The sequence below is a fragment of the Chiloscyllium punctatum genome, chromosome 31 (genome assembly GCF_047496795.1).
Source record: "Chiloscyllium punctatum isolate Juve2018m chromosome 31, sChiPun1.3, whole genome shotgun sequence".
Lineage (NCBI taxonomy): Eukaryota > Metazoa > Chordata > Chondrichthyes > Orectolobiformes > Hemiscylliidae > Chiloscyllium > Chiloscyllium punctatum.
The window spans coordinates 65527411-65546925 of NC_092769.1; the positions used below are offsets into that span (position 1 = coordinate 65527411).

The window sequence follows — 19515 nt, forward strand, 5'->3', positions numbered from 1 at the left end:
ATCGCCTGGGTGATGGAGTTAGCCCCAGTCGCCTAGCTTGCTGAATTTGTGATGCCACCTCAGACACGGACAGCCTATGCCCCACATAGAACTTCTCCCAGCCCTCCCTCCCTTCATCTCACGCCATCAGCATGTAGGAATATTGATCCGGATTTCGGGAGAGAGGGGAAGTTGTCAGCCGTCGGAGGATCTGCAGTTGTAAAATAATTGATAAAAGACGTGGAAGGGAGCTGGGGGGATTGATATTTCCTCTCACTTCGAGCAAGTTATTGCCCCTGCCCGGGGGCATAATGAAAATTGGTTCAAGAATCCTTTTCATGGAGACGAAGAGGAATTCCCAAGGAAGACACAAGCTCAGGGGAAAAGATCAGAAAGCTCTTCCCAAGAACCGGACACAATGATTATTTTATTATTATCATTATAAGGCATGATTTAGCTCTGTAACATCGCTGGCCGGGAAATTGACTTCCAGAATCAAAGCAGAACGCTGTGGGTGCTGGAAATTTCAAAGAGACAGACAGAGTGTTGGAGCAACTCAGCAGGTCTGGCAGCATCTGCAGAGAGAGAGAAAACCAGCCAACGTCTCGAGAGTTTTTGAAAAGTCAGGCCAGGCTGGAAGCGTTAACTCTGTTGCTCTCTCCACTGAGTATCTCCAGTGTTCTCTGCTCTTTAATAACAGAAGGCTGAGCACTGACAGAGCGGAGGCCTCACGAAAGGCTGTTTGTCTTTGCAGTATCTTCACCGAGTCATATCACGTGCTGCCACGCCACCTTATTTGACCGTCCTGAAATCCAGCTGTAACACTTCAGCCCGTACGCTGCTCGGTTTACATGCGGTTAAGTGTGAATGGATCGTGGTAATCACCGCCACAGCCTGGCACCCGCTCCAGCTCCCCCTCCAGAAAGCAAGCATCGATCTCCGAAACGCCTCAGCCGCCATCCCAATCCCGCCAGGCACCACTCAGCCAGCCGATGAAACCTCCCGGCTGTTTCCGCATCCCTCCAGAAGAGGGTGAGGCCGACGCAGGAACAGGAGGAAGGCCATTCAGCCTCTCGAGCCTGTTCCGCCAGTCGGTGGGGTCACGACCAGTCTCTGGCCTAACTCTATATACCTGCCTTTGACCCATATCCCAAGGCCCCACGGGATCCTTCCACATCCGGCAGGGATTTTCCTGCACGTCTAAGCACCTCATCGACTGTGTCCGTTGCTCTCAATGTGGTCTCCTCTACATTGAGGAGACAGGGCGCCAACTCGCAGCACGTTTCAGAAAACATCTCTGGGACACTTGCACCAAACGACCCCAACGCCCCGTGGCTGACCACTTCAACCCTCCCTCCCACTCCGCCAAGGACACTCACGTCCTGGGCCTCCTCCCCAGCCAAATCCTAGCCACCTGACGCCTGGAGGAAGAACGCTTAATCTTTCATCTTGGGACCCTCCAGCCACACGGCAGTTCCCTCATCTCCCCTCACCCCACCTCATCCCAGATCCAGCCCTCCAGCTCTTCAACGGTCCTGCCTGTCCTTCTTCCTTCCCACCTATCTGCTCCGACCTATCACCATCGTCCCCTACCTGCGTCTACCTATCACATTCCTAGCTACCTTACCGCCAGCCCCACCCCACCCTCCTATTTATCTCTCTACTCCTTTCCCCCGTCCCCACATTCCTGATGAAGGGCTTATGCCCAAAACGCCGACCCTCCTGCTCCTCGGATGCTGCCTGGCCTGATGTCCTTTTCCAGCGCCACACGTCTCAACTCTGATCTCCGGCATCTGCAAGTCCTCACTGACTCCATATTCCCTAATACCTCTGCTGAGCAAAAATAGATCTGTCGCAGGATTAAAGTGAGCAAGTGATCCAGCGTCCACGACCGTTGGTGGAAGAGACTCCCAACATCTCGCAGCCTTTGTGTGTCAGAGTGTTTCCCTGCATCTCCCCTGAATGCTCTGGCCCTAATTGTCCAACCCTGCTCCCTCGTTCAAGAATCCTCAGTCATTGGCGGTAGTTTATCTAGGCTGTCTTTTTCCTTTTAATATCTTGAAAGCTTCAAACAGATTACCCCTCAACCAGCACAATGCAAGAGAAAACGCGCCTAATTTGCACAATTGTCGATCTCATTGAAGAGTAGGATTCTTTAGGAGTTTGACAGAGTAAATGTTAAAGGTCGTTTCCCCTCTTGGGGAAGTCTAGGGCCAGTGGGCATCGCCTCACAATAAAGGGGTGCCAGTTCAGGACTGAGAGGGCTCTGAGTCTTTGGAACTCCTCAGCACACAGAGCTTCAGCAGGGTGTGCAGAGTTCCTTATGTATATTTAAGGCTGAGATAGATTCTAAGGAAAGGTCACTCCACCCGCAACATTCCCTTTGATTTCTCTCCACAGATGCTGGCAGACCTGCTGAGCTTTTCCAGCAATTTCTGGGTATGATTCTGATGTACAGCATCTGCAGTTCTTTCGGTTTTTAGATAGATTCTTGATCAGACTGGAAGGGCAAGAGTTAGTGGGAAAATGGACATGAGGAATGTCAGGTCAGCCATGATTCTGTTTGAATATGGCATACGCCTGTTCTCTTTACAGTCTTATCTGATTAGATTCCCTACAGTGTGGAAAACAGGCTCTTCGGCCCAACCAGTCCACACCGACCCGCCGAAGAGTAACCCACCCAGACCCATTCCCCTCTGACTAATGCACCGAACATTGGCCATGATTGCACGGTGGCTCAGTGGTTAGCACTGCTGCCTCACAGCACCAGGGACCCAGGTTCGATCCCACCCTTGGGCGACTGTCTGTGTGGAGTTTGCACATTCTCCCCGTGTCTGCGTGGGTTTCCTCCGGGTGCTCCGGTTTCCTCCCACAATCCAAAGATGTGCAGGTTGGGTGAATCGGCCGTGCTAAATTGCCCGTAGTGTTAGGTGCATTAGTCAGAGGGGGGTGGGTTACTCTTTGGAGGGTTGGTGTGAACTTGTGGGGCCGAAGGGCCTGTTTCTATACTGTAGGGAATCTAATCTCAAACATTTTGGCAATTTAGCATGACCAATCCACCCGAACCTGCACATCTGTGGACTGTGGGAGGGAATGTGCAAACTTCATACCGTCACCCGAGGGTGGAATTGAACTTGGGTCCCTGGTGTTGTGGGGCAGTAGTGCTGACCAGTGAGCCACCGTGCCACCCGCAAATCTCTCCTCTGTAACACCTATAGATATTGTAACCCTACAACCTGCAGGGCTGGGATATCTTTCCTAAGGTGTGGTGCTCAGGTCTGCTCACAGCACTCCAAGTGGGGGGGATGAGCTTTAAAATGTGTTGCTGGAAAAGCGCAGCATCAAAGGAGCAGGAGAATCGACGTTTCGGGCATAAGCGTTTCCAGCAACACATTTTTAAGCTCTGATCTCCAGCATCTGCAGTCCCGACTTTCTCCAAGTGGAGAGAGCCTAACCAGGGCTTTGTGTCACTTCAGTATAACATCTGCAACCTTACACCTCAGCATGGAAAGGGCAGCACATCCCATCTGCCTGACCAGCAGGAATTCGGCAAACTGCGTCCCTGCACCAACGCGCCAGCTCCTTGCTATCCTCAGGCTACACCCTCCTGCCCAGGGGAGGAAGAGGATGGCATTGTTACTCACCCACAGCGGGGCTCACCCACACCCCTCTGGTTATTGAAGAAAGCAAAATGTGAGCGATGTACCGAGGTTCACCTTGGAATAATATCAGTGGAATTCAGCAGCTCAATTTACAGCCAATTACAGAGTGATTTTCCTGAGCTTACTGGCTTGAAAATGTCAAGCGTTTTGAGTGCTCTGGAAAGGCTGTAGGCTTGTAGGTTTTGGCGAGCTGGTATACACTGAGAACTGAGTAAATTATTAAAAACCACTTGGGGCAGCTTTAAGGATGCAAAGACTCGAATTGTTCTCAGGGCGATGTGGAGGCAGCACTAGCCGATTGTTGTTTTCAGCTGAAGCAGTGTTTGGGCCAGTCTTGCAGGCTGGTCTGTGGAGCACTCTCGATCTCAAAGAGCTGCCCACTTAGTCCCGCTGCCCTTGCCCCACAAGTCTTCCAAGAATTTGTTTCACGTTCACTTCCTTCAGGGCGCTTCGTAACAGCTCAGAGTCCAACGAGTTTACCTCATCTCTTGGGGAGTAGTCACAGGACTGAAGAGCATCGTTCAGCCCATCCTGTCTGTGCCAGCTGTCCGATGGAGCATGCCACCCAGTGCCACTGTCCCTGCCCTCTCCCCATGGCAATACCCACTCTTCCCGTTCAAGTCCCGTTTGCCCCTTGAAAGGTTTGATTGAGCCTGACACACACACACACACACAATCACACACACTCTGTCTCTCCCTCTCTCTCTCCCCCCCCCCACTCACTCACTCTCACTCTCTCCCTTCCCCCTCTCTCTCCGCCTCTGTCTCTCTCTCTCTCTCTGAGTCTCTCTCTCAGTCAATCACTCTCTCTCTCTCTCCCTCTCTTGTCTCTCTCTCTCTCTCCCCCTTCCCCTCTCTATCTCTCTCTCTATCCCTCTCTCTCTATTTCCCTCTCTCTCTCTCTCTCTTTCTCTTTCTGTCTCTTTCCACCCCCAACCCCTTGCTGCGTAAAGAACTTTCTCCTCATTGCTTCCCTGCCAACTGCCTTGCATCTGCACATTCTCAATCCTTCCATCAATGCAAGTCCAGGCCCATCATGTTTCTGAGCTGCTCGAACCCATCTGCTTCCATAGAATCCCTACAGTGTGGAAGCAAGCTGTTTTGCCCATCCAGAGAATTCCTGGAGGCCTGGCACTCCAACCACAACGCCATAAACAAACACATCGATCTCGATGCCATCTATCAACCCCTCAGAAAACGAACAGGAAATGACATCACCACAAACCCCAGGAACCCCATCCAGGACAAACATATAAATAGAATGCAGGAGACAACAGCTTCGCTTCACTTGGAGCTCGCCACCGATGATGTTACCTAGCCAGGTAATGAAACGTCTGGATATCAAACCTACAGCTCAGCGAGCAAACCTACACCCTAAACCTCAACCTGAGCTACAAACCTCCACAAACCTAGTGTAGGTAGTAGTGTCTTGTTAGTAGCACAGGCTCAATGGGCTGAAGGGCCTCTTCTGTACTGTATGATTCTAGTGTTATTAATCTTTACTGCAGCAGGCTGTCGAAGCTGGGTCTCTGAGTATATTCAAGGCTGAGATAGATTTTTAATCAGGGAAGGAGTCCAGGGTGATTGGCATGGAAAGGAAATTGGAGCCGAGGGTTAGAGGAGCAGCCATTGATTGGGGAGCTCTCTGGTTGGGTGGAATGACCAACGTCTGCCCTACCATGTTATGGTCTTATGGACAGTCAGAGAGTCATCGAACTGTCCAGCACAGAAACAGACCCTTCGGTCCAACTCGTCCATGCCGACCAGATATCCCAACCTAACTATTCCCATTTGCCAGCAATTGGCCCATATCCCTCTAAACCCTTTCTATTCGTATACCCATCCAGGTGCCTTTTACTTGTTGTCATTGCACCAGCCTCCACCACTTCCTCTGGCAGCTCATCCCATACGGGACACCATCCTTTGGGTGAAAAAGTGGGACCAGAGTCGAGAGTGTGGTGCTGGAAAAGCACATCTGGTCAGGCAGCATTCGAGCAGCAGGAGAGTCGACATTTCGGGCATAAGCCCTGCATCAGGAATGAGGCTTGTGGCCTAGGGGTGGGGAAACTGAGAGATAAATGGGAGGGGGTGGGGTTTGGGGGAAGGGAGCTGAGAGAGCGATAGGTAGATTAAGGTGAGGGAGGAGGTGGGCTTGGAGAGGCGGGCAGAGCAGATAGATGGGAAATGTGATGGGCAGGTCAGGAGGGCGGTGCCAAGTTGGAGGCTTGGGACTGGGATAATGTGGGGGGGGAGGGGAAATGAGGAAACTGGTGAAATCCACGTTGATCTCGTTTGGTTGCAGGGTCCCAACGCGGAATATGCGGCATTCTTCCTCCAGGCGTCGGGTGGTAAGGGTTTGGCGGTGGAGGAGGCCCAGGGTCTACGTGTCCTTGGCGGAGTGGGAGGGGGAGTTGACGTGTTCAGCCACGGGGCGGTGGGGTTGGTGGGTGTGCATATCCCAGAGATGTTCTCTGAAACGATCCAGAAGGAGGCATCCTGTCTCCCCGATATAGAGGAGACCACAGTGGGTGTGACAGATACAGGAGATGACATTGGTGGAGGTACAGGTACTTTACTGTTGGATGTGGAATGATCTTTTGGGACCTTAGACGGGGGGGGGCGAGGGGAGTAGTGTGGATGCAGATTTTTCAATTCCTGCGGTGACAGGGGGAAGGTACCAGGAGTGGGGTGTGGGGGCTGGTGGGGGGTGTGGATCTGATGAGGGTGTCACGGAGGGAATGGTCTCTCCGGAATGCTGATAGGAGTCGGGAGGGAAAAATATATCTGGTGTTGGGGTCTGTTTGAAGTGGCGGAGGTTGTTGGGGTGAAAGGTGAGGACCAGGGGTGGGGGGGGGGGGTGGGGGGCGTACTGTCCTTGTTGTGTTGGGACGGATGGGTTTCAAGGGCGGTGGTACAGGAAGTGGAGGAGATGCGTTGGAGGACATCGTCAACCACGTGGGAAAGGAAGTTGCGATCATAGAAGGAGGAGGCTATCTGGGACTTTCCGAGGTAGAATTGGTCAGTCGGGGAACAGATGCGGCAGAGGCGGAGGAATCGGGAATAAGGGATGGCGTTTTTCCAGGAGTCAGGGTTTGGAGGAGGTGTAGTCTAGGTACCTGTGGGAGTCTGTGGGTTTGTGGTAGATGTCCGTGGTTAGTTGGTCGCCAGAGACGGTGATGGAGAGGTCCAGGAAGATGTCCAAGATGGTCCAGGTGAATTTGAGGTCAGGGTGGAAGGTGTTAGTGAAGTTGATGAACTGCTCAGCCTCCTCGTGGGAGCACAAGGTAGCACCGAGACAGTGGGATCAGTCTGGTGAACCTTGTGTCACTGGACAGTGGAACAGTCCTGTCACTAGGTGTGTCCTAGCGGCCATGTGGAAATGAAATTCAGTGAATACATCCAGAAGTGATGGTGATCCTGACACCTATCTGCGGTTGTGATAACAAAGCCATCTGATTCGCCAACAGCCTTCTGGGGAGAGGAAATCTCCTGTCGTTACCTGGTCTTGGCCTACATGTGACTCCAGACCCCACAGCGATAGAGAGAGGCCCAGCAAGCCTCTCAGGTCAAGGGCAATGAGGGGTGGACAGCAACTGCTGCAGCTTTGCACCTACATCTGTGAAAGAATGGATTAACAACAGGACTATAAATTCCTTAATACCTGACAGGACAAGTGACAGGTGTGACTCATGACTCTTCATCAGAAGTTCGTGGTTAGCACTGCTGCCTCAGAAACCAGGGACGTGGGATCAATTCCAGTTTTGGGACATCTGTGTGGAGTTTGCACATTTTCCCTGTGTCTGCGTGGGGTTTCCTCTAAGTGCTCTGGTTTCCTCTCACAGACCAAAGATGTGCAGGTTAGGGTGGATTGGCCATGTTAAATTACCCCATAGTGCCCAGGGAGATGCAGGTTAGGGTGGATTGGCCGTGCTAAATTACCCATAGTGCCCAGTGATGTGCAGGTTAGGGTGGATTGGCCATGCTAAATTACCCATAGTGCCCTGGGATGTGTGGGTTAGATGCATTAGCCATGGGAACTGCAGGGTTAGAGAGATAGAGTGGCGAGGGGGGGGTCTGGGTGGGATGCTCTACTGAGGGTTTGGATGGACTTGTGGGGCCGAATGGCCTGTTTCCATATTGTGGGGATTCTATAAACTAGTCCTACCTGCCTGCGCTTGGCCCATATCCCTCCAAACCTTTCCTATTCATGAACATATACAAATGTCTTTCAAACATTGTAACTGTACCTGCAAACTCCCACTGCCTCTGGATGTTAATTCCACACGTGTCAAAAAAATTGCCCCCATGTTCTTTTTAAATCTTTCTCCTCTCGCCTTAAAAATATGCGCCCCCTAGTTTTGAACACCCGCACTCTAGGGAAAAGACACCTGCCATTCACCTTTATCTAAGCCCCTCATTATATCGACCTGTGTAAGGTCACCCCTTCAGCCTCCTACGCTCCAGTGAAAAAAGTCCCTGTCTTTCCAGCCCATTTTTACATCACGAACCCTTCATTTCCACTGGTAAATCTTTTTCTGAACCCTCTCCCAGTTTAATATCATCCTTGGATTGGCCATGGTAAATCTAGGTCTACAGGGAATAAGGTGGGGGGCGCGGGTTGGAGCTGGGTCTGGGTGGGATGTTCTTTGGAGTGCTCTTTGCAGAATCGATGGGCCAAATGGCCTCTTTCCCCAATGTGTTGTGTAACTCCTGACTAATTGCCCAGAGCAATCACTCAGTGTGAGAGAGAGTCATTAAAAAGCCAATCACATACTGAGCTGCATTCCAGGAGCACTTGAATTCACGTGATTTATCAAGGGAATGGATGAGACCTTCTGTTCCTGAGTAAAACTCGGCTCCAGCTCGCTCCTTCCATTCCCCGACTTCTTTCACAGCTGGGAGCAGCAGCTTGCTTTCCAGCACTGTACCTGCCCCTGGAGAAATGTTAAGTTTTATTTGTCTTGCCTCTTTATAAAACACTGAAATTAACCAAAAAAAAAAGAAATACCCAATACACCAATCGCCTGCTACATGCTCGGAGTTAGAATGAATCTCTCCTTCTCTCCGCTACATCCACGCCTCTTGCCTTTTAAGTATTTGGCAGGAGCTTTGTCTTGTTGAAGCAGTGGAGTTGGTAGAGGAACTTTGCTTCTAAAGGGGTCCTCCGTTCTTGCGTGAATTAACAAAAGTCTGCTTTGTTGTAACTCACCGACTCCAAACCCAGTGCCAGTCCCGTCACCGACTCAGGTGGGAGTTTCATCGTAAACCCCACCTCGTGCGGGCAAGAGTGTGGCGTAGTGCTATGGTCGCTGGACTAATACTCCCAAGAGCCCTTGCACCAAGGTACAAACCCTAGCCAGCCGGCTGGTGGGATTGGCGTTCGATGAGTTACTTGGTAAACAAGGTGTGTGAGGCTGCGAAACCGCAAAACTGTTGTTGGTGAAACCCATCTGGTTCACTCAGGGAGAAGGAATCCTGCCTTCCCTGGTTGGGCCCATGTAGGTCTCCATGCCCTCTGAACTGGCCTGGGCAAGCCACTCAACGCAAGTGTAGATTCATGGATTTGCAACAGAGGCCTACCTGCGCCCGGGTCCCATCAAAGAAGGCACGCCGGGAACATGTGAGGTCGAAGGAACTCAGTGTTGCCCCCACACCCAATGTTTTGTCAAATCAACTTGCCCGGTGTTCAGCTGGTACCACACGTCAAATTCCGGGCACCCCACTTAATTTATGGTTCATGTGGCGTCGAGAGAGGGATTTGTTCAAATGGGTCTGAGGGAAGCGGGTGTGGAGAGACCAAAGAATGAATCGTAGAAACCCTACAGAATGGAAACAGGCCCTTCGGCCCGACAAGTCCACACCGACCCTCAGAAGCGAATCCCACCCAACCCTATTCTCCTACCTTATTACTCGACATTCACCCCTGACTAATGCACCTAACCACCATATCCCCGAACACTATGCACAGCCAATTCACTCTAACCTGCACATCCCTGGGCATTATGGGACAATTTAGCACGGCCAATTCACCCTAACCTATATATCCCTGAACACTATGGGACAATTTAGCACGGCCAATCCACCCTAACCTATATATCCCTGAACACTATGGGACAATTTAGCACGGCCAATCCACCCTAACCTGCATGTCCCTGGGCACTGTGGGACAATTTAGCACGGCCAATCCACCCTAACCTATATATCCCTGAACACTATGGGACAATTTAGCACGGCCAATCCACCCTAACCTATATATCCCTGAACACTATGGGACAATTTAGCACGGCCAATCCACCCTAACCTGCATGTCCCTGGGCACTATGGGACAATTTAGCACGGCCAATCCACCCTAACCTATATATCCCTGAACACTATGGGACAATTTAGCACGGCCAATCCACCCTAACCTGCATGTCCCTGGGCACTATGGGACAATTTAGCACGGCCAATCCACCCTAACCTGCACATTCCTGGACACTATGGGACAATTTAGCACGGCCAATCCACCCTAACCTGCACATCCCTGGACACTATTGGAGGAAACCAGAGCACCCGGAGGAAACCCACACAGACACGGGGAGAATGTGCCAACTCCACACAGACAGTCACCCGAGGCTGGAATCAAACTAGGGTCCCTGGCACTGTGAGGCAGCAGTGCTAACCACTAAGCCACCGTGTCACCCATTAGAAGCTGGCATCATTCCTCTCCTTAGAGCAGAGGAGGTCAAGGGCAGATCTTGTTACAGTGTTCTGAACTCTGAGGAATTTCAACAAGAGCAGATCGAGAGGAACATCTCCTGGGGTGTCAGAGGTCAAAGATGTCTGGCCCACCCTACACGTGATTCCAGGCCCACAGCACCACGGGTGACTCTTCCATGCTCCCAGTTGGGTACAGGCGACAAATGCCCAGATATGGCCCACATCCTGCAGAGAAAGATCGTCAACTAAAAGATAAAGCAAGCTGGGCCTGTTTCCGTGCCTCTAGGACAGTGGAGAGATGGGACTCCAGTACTTGGTTGGAAAGTTTTCACAAAGGGAATCTACATAGACACTTAAAGAGGACCAGAGCTATGAGGGAAAGAGCAGAAACCCTGGCCTGAGAGGAGGGCACTACCTATTGAGTGGGCAGATTGGCAGGTGCCCATCCAGCCTGTTCTTGTACCCCCAGGCTGGAAGACATTGACGTCTAGCCAACCCATTCGACCCCTCCAACTGGCCGTTCAGTTCCTCAGAAGTCATTGGCTAATTTTTGGGGGTACCACGATTGTGAGCAAACTCCCTTCGAAGGGGAGGGCTTCAATAAGGAACATGCCCAACCGCTCTTGTGCCAGCTACGAGGAGACACGGGTGGCAAGCAGCAATCCAAGCAGGCTCTTGAAGAGTGGCAAGGGCCCTGTGAGCTCAGAGTGTGGAGGGAATGATCCCCCCAGCGTGATCGTCGATGGATGGGGACCAAACGGAGTTATAAGAAAAAAGACCAAAGGGAGTGACAAAATCCGAGTTAGTGGAGCAGAGAGGGGTTGCTGGGGCTTCACATCCTTACGTGGTATTATCGAGAACCCATCCCTAATGTCACCTTGAATTGAGAGGCTCGCTTGGCCATTTCAGGGGGCAGTTAAGAACCAACCACATCGCTGTGGATCTGGAGACTAGGCTAAGGGCTCCATATTTCCCACCCTGAAGGGCATTCGGGAACGACCACGTTCTCACAACCACGTAGTTTCATGTTTTCGCTTGAATTGCCTTTAACTTCCACGATGGGGTTTGAACTCCGAACCCCATCGGCCTGAGCTTCCACCACGCCACTGTCTGTCTGGAAAAGGGAGAGGAGGAAGGGGCTCAGTGAATTTGTGTATTCACACCCACTCTGTTCCTTCCATCTGTCGGGTACTGAAGGGCCCAACAGCTCAAGAGGGCACAGCTCGTGCCAGTCGGCTGTGGCTTGGTGACTGCGTGGGGGTATGTTATATCAGTGGTATCAGCTGGGGATCACTGAGGTGAAACCCTCGAGCTTCAGGGGCTAGTTGCCATGAAGTGAGCCAATGGAAGTTATCCTTTTATTGCCTTGATTTTGGATTGCCCTCAATTGTCCAGCCCCACAGTGATGGGCTATCGTCTCCCTATCCTGAGCTAGTTAGTCAAAGCAATCACACACGTTTTTAAATAGAGGCGTGGAGTAACCGGTCAAGGATAAATCAGTCGATTTCTGTCTGTTAAAAGCACCTTTGGATAGTACAGGTGATTGATGTTGAAGCGTAAGATCAGCCACGGTCTCTGTGAATCTCAGAATGGGTTCAAATGGCAGAACCACCTCCTCCTGCTCCTGTTTCTCATTAGCTTGGCAGTCATTTCTGAAGGAAAATTGTCATCATTGGGAGAGTTTTTTTTAATCTAAGTCATGGCACGGTGGCTCAGTGGTTAGCACGGCTGCCTCACATCACCAGTGACCCGGGTTCGATTCCGCCCTCGGGCGATTGTGTCTGTGTGGAGTTTGTACATCCTCCCCGTGTCTGGGTGGAGTTTGTACATCCTCCCCGTGTCTGGGTGGAGTTTGCACATCCTCCCCGTGTCTGTGTGGAGTTTGTACATCCTCCCCGTGTCTGGGTGGAGTTTGTACATCCTCCCCGTGTCTGGGTGGAGTTTGCACATCCTCCCCGTGTCTGTGTGGAGTTTGTACATCCTCCCCGTGTCTGGGTGGAGTTTGCACATCCTCCCCGTGTCTGTGTGGAGTTTGTACATCCTCCCCGTGTCTGGGTGGAGTTTGTACATCCTCCCCGTGTCTGTGTGGAGTTTGTACATCCTCCCCGTGTCTGGGTGGAGTTTGTACATCCTCCCCGTGTCTGGGTGGAGTTTGTACATCCTCCCCGTGTCTGGGTGGAGTTTGCACATCCTCCCCGTGTCTGTGTGGAGTTTGTACATCCTCCCCGTGTCTGGGTGGAGTTTGTACATCCTCCCCGTGTCTGGGTGGAGTTTGTACATCCTCCCCGTGTCTGTGTGGAGTTTGCACATCCTCCCCGTGTCTGTGTGGAGTTTGCACATCCTCCCCGTGTCTGGGTGGAGTTTGTACATCCTCCCCGTGTCTGGGTGGAGTTTGTACATCCTCCCCGTGTCTGTGTGGAGTTTGCACATCCTCCCCGTGTCTGTGTGGAGTTTGCACATCCTCCCCGTGTCTGGGTGGAGTTTGTACATCCTCCCCGTGTCTGGGTGGAGTTTGCTCCGGTTTCCTCCCATAGTCCAAAGATGTGCAGGTTAGGGTGGATTGGCCGTGCTAAATTGCCCGTAGTGTTAGGTGCATTAGTCAGGGGTAAACGTGGGGAATGGGTCTGGGTGGGTTACTCTCCGGAGGGTCGGTGTGGACGTGCTGGGCTGGGGTCCACACTGTAGGGGTTGTATGATTCTATGATCACCCGAAGGGTCTCAAATTAAACCGTCAAGAATACGATGGTGCAGTGTATTCGCATCTCAGGTACCTTTGGTCCTAAAAGTTCCAGGGTGTGAAATATGGCCAGGCAGGCTGAGTATTACCTGAGAAGTCCTTCCACCATGCACTTCCAACCCAACCGCCACTGGGTAGGTGTGTGAGAGGCAGAGATATGCTAATAGGTGATGGCAAAATGCATGGCAATTACAGGTCCATGGTCGCCAAGACCATTTGAGGGCATCTCATGCAGGAACAGTTGAACAGTTTGGAGTTGACGAAACAGGCACACTGTGACCCCCCCACCCCGAGACCTGACAAAACCTTGCACCAATCTGGCAAATTCAAACAGTGGCACTCAGTGACAACAATTCCAACAGCAGGTTGATGGAATTTGCCTGCGACAGCTCAGTTAAGGCCGGCGTGTCTGGTGAATTATCATTTTCGTTACCAGCGGCTTAACTCAATCTTCCAATCCCGCGAAACAACCGAATTAGGATTCCCCCCCCATCCGTGCTGTCCGAAGTCGGAACTTGGAACCAGCAGGGAAGGTTATACAGCCTCCCCGCAGAGACGGTCGTGGTTGGGCACCGTGACAGTTTCAAAGGGCCCCCATCCGTCTCATCACAAAGCAGAGGCTGCCACTTTTGGACAAGGCCGGAGCCAAGGGGACTGTCAGTGTCTCAAATATCCACGCGTGTTCATCACCCATCCCTTACTGTCCTTGATCCGAGTGGCTCGCTGAGTTATTTAAGGGGACAGTTAACACATCATAGAATCACGCAGTACAGAAGAATCCCTTCACTCTGTCGAGTCTATACTGCTGAAAGAATACTACAACCAACAGTAGTCCCAGCACCTGGAATGTTGTGGCATTTCAAGTTCCCATCCATTTACTTTTTCTTTGAAATGGTTGTGAGGATACCTGCATCAATCACTCTCCCAAGTCGCGCATCATTGTGTGGGTCAGTATAATATTGTGGGCAACACAGTGGTTAGCACCACTACCTCACAGTCCCAGGGGACCCGGGTTCAATTCCAGCATCTGTGCGACTGTCTGTGTGGAGTTTGCATATTCTCCCCCGTGTCTGAGTGGGTTTCCTCCCACAGTCCAGAGATGTAGAGGTGAAATGGATCAGCCGTGCTAAGTCGCCCACAGTGTCCAGGGATGCGCAGGCGAGGTGGGGTAGCCATGTTGCGGGGTATGGGTGGGCTGCTGTTCGGAGGGTCAGGGTAAACCAGATGGACCAAATGGATCCCATATTAGAATGGCGAATTGACCTTCTCTGGCACAGCCTTCAGTGGTAAATTCACATCACCACTGAGACTGCAACTTAACCCCTCGTTGTCCCTGACCCTGCGGTGTTTAATGGAGACCGTGTCGAGGGAACTTTACTTTCCATTTACTTTGAGTTCAAACAAGTGGTGGAACCTTTACTCTATATTTTAACCCCTTATTATCCCTGTGCCGGGCGTCCTTAATGGGTATCATGACGAGGGAACCATACTTTAAGTTCTATAGCATCATAGAGACGTACAGTACAGAAACAGACCTTTCAGTCCACTCGGCCAAGCCCTTGAGATATCTAAAATGAGTCTAATCCCACCTGTCAGCACCCGGCCCATATCCCTCCAAACCCTTCCTATTCATATATCCATCCAGATGCCTTTTAAAGGTTGCAATTGTACCAGCCTCCACCACTTCCTCTGGCAGCTCATTCCATACACGTACCACCCTCTGGGTGAAAAATGTGCCCCTTGGGTCCCTTTTAAATCTTTCCCCTCTCACCCTAAACCTGTGCCCCTCTAGTTCTGGACTGCCCCACCCTGGGGAAAAGATCTTGTTTATTTATCCTATCCATGCCCTCTCGTGATTTTATAAACCTCTATAAGGTTTAGCTCCAGGGAAAACAGCCCCAGCCTTTTCAGCCTCTCCCTTGCAGCTCAAACCCTCCAACCCTGGCAACATCCTTGTAAATCTTTTCTGAACCCTTTCAAGTTTCACAACACCCTTCCTGTAGCAGGGAGACCAGAATTGCACGCAATATTCCAAAAGTGACCGAACCAATCTCCTGTAGAACCACAACATGACCTCGCAACGTCTTTACTCAATGCACTGACCAATAAAGGCAAGCACCAAATGCCAGGGAACTTTACTTCCAGTTTCCAATAAGCTGAAGGGGTACTCCATGTTCATCTCAATGCTCTCCCTGGCCCAGTCATGTTGGTCTGAGGCAGTGTCGAGGGAGCTTTACTGTCCATTCATTTCAAGTCTAAAGGAGTCAAGTGAGCTTTACTCGGTATTTAACCTGGTGCTGTCCGTATTTTGGGGAGTGTTTGATAGGGGACAGTGTAGAAGGAGCTTTATTCTGTATCTAACCCCGTGCTGTCCCTGTCCTGGGGAGTGTTTGATGGGGGGACAGTGTAGAGGGTGCTTTACTCTGTATCTAACCCCGTGCTGTCCCTGTCCTGGGAGTGTTTGATGGGGGACAGGGCAGAGGGAGCTTTACTCTGTATCTAACCCTGTGCTGTCCCTGTCTTGGGGAGTGTTTGATGGGGGACAGTGTAGAGGGAGCTTTACTCAGTATCTAACCCCGTGCAGTCCCTGTCCTGGGTGTGTTTGATGGGGACAGTGTAGAGGGAGCTTTTCTCTGCATTCAAATGAATTGAGACTGAAACTAACTTCCTGTTTCAGATTGTAATCAACTGCATCTAAACCCTGGTAGAATTTGACCCCATGTTCCCGAGAACATTACCCCAGACCCTCTGGATGACCAGCGCAGTGTGGTCACCGCTACACACACAGAGACTCCACACCCCGAAGGGGTAACGGGACAGATTCTCGCCTGGGGTAGACTCTGCATAGCGCACACTCGCAGGCTGACCTCCTGCACTGGTTTCCGAGCTGGTCTTGTGGAAAATCTGAGAGGGGTTTCCCAAAGTGAGCGCGGGGAGGCCGAATGACAATCTCCAAGATGTCCTGATCCAACCCGACCGATTAGCACAAGATTTCAGACCCTGGTAAAACGAGTTCATAAGTCTGTATTTACATCGGAGTTACTTCCAGTCAATGCGTACATTGGTAACTTTGGCAAACAAATAGAAATCAGACTGATCGGGTGAATGCGAAAACAGCACATCAGAATTGACATTCAAATAATCAAGAGAGTGTCGCGTTGTTTCGGGGAGTAGGGGAGGGATACATTCCCGATGTTTATCGGTAAGCTTCACATTCCAGGCAGGAGCTGCACCTCTTCCCTTCCTCCCCCCTCCCCCACCCCCCACCCCCCAAACCCTTGTAAACCCGTCCCCTCCCTCCATCCCCACCCCCATTCTCTGACCCCTTTCATGGTCCGGTTCAGCTCCCACCCACCCCCCAATATTCCTGGGACACCTGGCACGGGAAAGGGGAGCGCAGGGGGGGACTTTCTCATTAACCACACTATCCCGCCCCCACCACAAAATGCTGGATCCAGCTAAAAGACACGAAGCCAGGGAGTTTGACCCCCTCCCCCTCCCCCCACCCCCTTTAAACCCTCCTCCCCGTCGCCCCCCCCCACCCCACCTCCCGAACCCCCAGGGTCTGAAACCAGAAAGCCCCTCCACACGTCAGTGGCTCCCAATGGGTTGGCGCATTTGGGTGACACATTGGCAGGGAGGCTCGTGCAGCACGGGAGCAGGCCCTTCGGCCCAACCCATCCGTGCCGGCCAGGTTTCCCAAAACTGAAGCGGCCCCGTTTGCTCAGCATTTGGCCCGTATCCTTCCAAACCCGTTTCCTGCCCATCCAGATGTCTTTTAAATGGCGGTCATTGCAGCGGCCACTTCCTCAGGCAGCCCGTTCCAGACACGCACCACCACCGCCCCCCCCCCCTGCGTGAGAATGTCGCCCCTCGGGTCCTTTTGAGATGTTGCCCCCGTCAGTCCTCAACTCGTCGCTCTTGCCTCCCACCCTCCTTTGTTGCCGGCGGTGGTGTTTGCGGGGTGGAGGGGGGAGCGGGTGGGATTTGATCCGCTGCCAGTCACTCTCCCTCTCTCTGGCTCTCCACCGATTCAGACGACGCTCTCCTCCAGCTCCTGGGAGCCGCTGAAGACGCCCTCCTCGCCCCGTGTTGCCGTGACCCCAGCTTCGGCGTAGCGCAGCAGCGTGCCGTGCACCGACCGGCTCCTCCTAGTCCAGACCACGCTGAGGCGCTTGGCATAGCCACGGCGGGCGGTGGAGGACGAGGTGCCCAGGTCAAAGGAGCAGCTGCGGCTGGCCTTGGGTTGGGGCGCCGGTGGCCTCATCGCGGGCTCCGTCTGGGCCCCCCTGGCCCTCACCCTGGGCCTCACCTTCCTCCGCGGCGGTTTGACCCTCTCCCTGACGCCGGGTTCTGCCAGTCGCGGGGCGGCGCCGTTGGTCTGGGAGTAGACGTCGCTGACCTTGGGCACCCGGCGCCCGCCACAAGCCCTGAGCTTGAGCAGGGCGGCCACGCCGACGACCAGCAGGGCCACCATGACGGCGCCACCCACCGCCACGCTCAGGGTGCCGCCCAGGAAGTGGGCCCGCAGCAGCCGGCAGTGCGGGTACTCCTCCTCCTTGGTGCCGAAGCGGGCGCAGCCCAGCACCCGGGTGGCCGCCAGCTGGGTCTCGCTGTCTCCATAGATGGCCAGGACGCACAGGTCGTACTCCACTCCCGGCGCCAGGTTTCGCAAGGCGAAGGCCCGGCTGCTGGACGGCACTATCCTGGAGGAGAGGTCAGACAAGGGAGAGAGGTCAGAGGTCACCATGTTCAACAACCCTTCCCCCCGCCCCCACCAAACCATTCTCCACACCCACCCCCTTCCCCTCCATGCCCCACCCTTACTACATCAGTGCAAGAGGGGGCCATTCAGCCCCTTGGAACCTGTCCCACTGTTCAATATGATCGTGCAACTCAGTCCCCATCTTCTACCTCCACACCCTTTGTGGGCGGCACAGTGGTTAGCACTGCTGCCTCAAAGCGCTAGAGACCCGGGGTCAATTCCCGCCTCAGGCAAATGACTGTGTGGAGTTTGCACGTTCTCCCCCGTGTCTGCGTGGGTTTCCTCCGGGTGGTCCGGTTTCCTCCCACAGTCCAAAAAATATGCAGGTTGGGGTGAATTGGCCGTGCTAAATTGCCCGTAGTGTTAGGTGAAGGGGTAAATGTAGGGGAATGGGTCTGGCTGGGTTGTACTTTGGCGGGTCGGTGTGGACTTGTTGGGCCGAAGGGCCTGTTTCCACACTGTAACTAATCTAATCTAATACCCTTTGAGCCGGCTAGCCCCCAGTGATACATCTACCTCCATCTCGGACACATTGCGTTCAATGGAATAATGGCCATGCTCCCCCTTCCCCTTGAGCCCTTGAGCCTTCAGAACCATATCCAACACCTTCATGAAAGCATTCAGTGCCTGGCCACAGTGCGTTGCTGTGGTTGAAGTTGTGAAGCCCAGTGTGTCTTCTTGTTGGTGGAGTGAGGAGGAGGAGGAGGAGGTCGAGGAAGAAACGTTGGGGAAGTGGAAGGCAGAGGGGGGAGAGGTGTGCGGAGGCTTAAGGTAGGGGTGCCAGCCGGAGGTAGATCCATCGGTAGGGGGAAGACAGGACGGACAGGAAGCAACGGGGAATGGGACACTCAAGATGGTGGCACATGGGGGGTGCCACATGTGGGTCAGGGTGGACAGCGGGATTCCGGAGGGTAAGGCAGGAAACACTGAGGCCAGGGCCTAAGGGCTGCATAGAAAGAGGCCCTTCGGCCCATCACTTCCATGCCAGTAATCCCATTTCCCAGCACGTGGCCCGTACACTTCTATACTGTGGTATTTCAAGTGCTTCTTCAATGTTATATGAGGGTTTTCCTGCCTCCCCTACCCTTCTGGGTGAAGACATCCTGTTCGCAAATCCCCTCTGAACCTCCAGCCTCTCACCTTAAATCTATGGCCCCTGTCTGTGATCCCTCAACTGACGAGATACATTCCTTCCTGTCTACCTTCTCTATGGCCCAGTAGGGAATTGGCTAGCTCATTTGGTTGGACAGCTGGTCTCTGATGCCAGCATAGCGGGTTTAATTCCTGCACTGGCTGAGGTTACTATGCAGATTGCTCTTTCTAAACCTTGCCCCTCACCTGAGGTGTGGTGACCCTCCAGTTAAATCACCACCAGTCACCTCTCTCCCTCTAAATAGCTCTATGAAACTATGGCAGTGAACATTATACACAGCAACAAAAAGCAGAAATTGCTGGAAAAACTCAGCATCTGTGGAGAAAACTCAGATTCTGTAGCTAGTTCACTTCTAGAATTGAACGTCTTGCCTCCATAGTTGGAGTATGTTTCTGTTGATGTTAACAGCTCCAAAAACTGGATTAGATTGTAATGTTACATCTGTACATATCAAATAAGATATTTTCTCAACATAAGGTAGAACAGTACAGGCCCTTAATGTTAATTAGATTCCCTACAG

General features: G+C 52.5%; 2 protein-coding genes across 5 annotated transcripts in view; one reads left to right on the plus strand and one right to left on the minus strand.

Annotated features, from left to right (window-relative positions):
* The window catches only part of LOC140457003 (pyruvate carboxylase, mitochondrial-like), a 1063875-nt gene that overhangs the window by 410040 nt on the left and 634320 nt on the right, over nt 1–19515 (plus strand). The gene's annotated exons all lie outside the window — the stretch shown is intronic.
* lrfn4a (leucine rich repeat and fibronectin type III domain containing 4a) overlaps nt 16631–19515 on the minus strand; it is a 28940-nt gene continuing 26055 nt past the window's right edge. Inside the window, exon 3 of the mRNA XM_072550897.1 lies at nt 16631–17783. Coding sequence (XP_072406998.1) covers nt 17111–17783 — 673 coding nt within the window. The 3' untranslated portion in view covers nt 16631–17110. The remainder of the gene's footprint in view (nt 17784–19515) is intronic.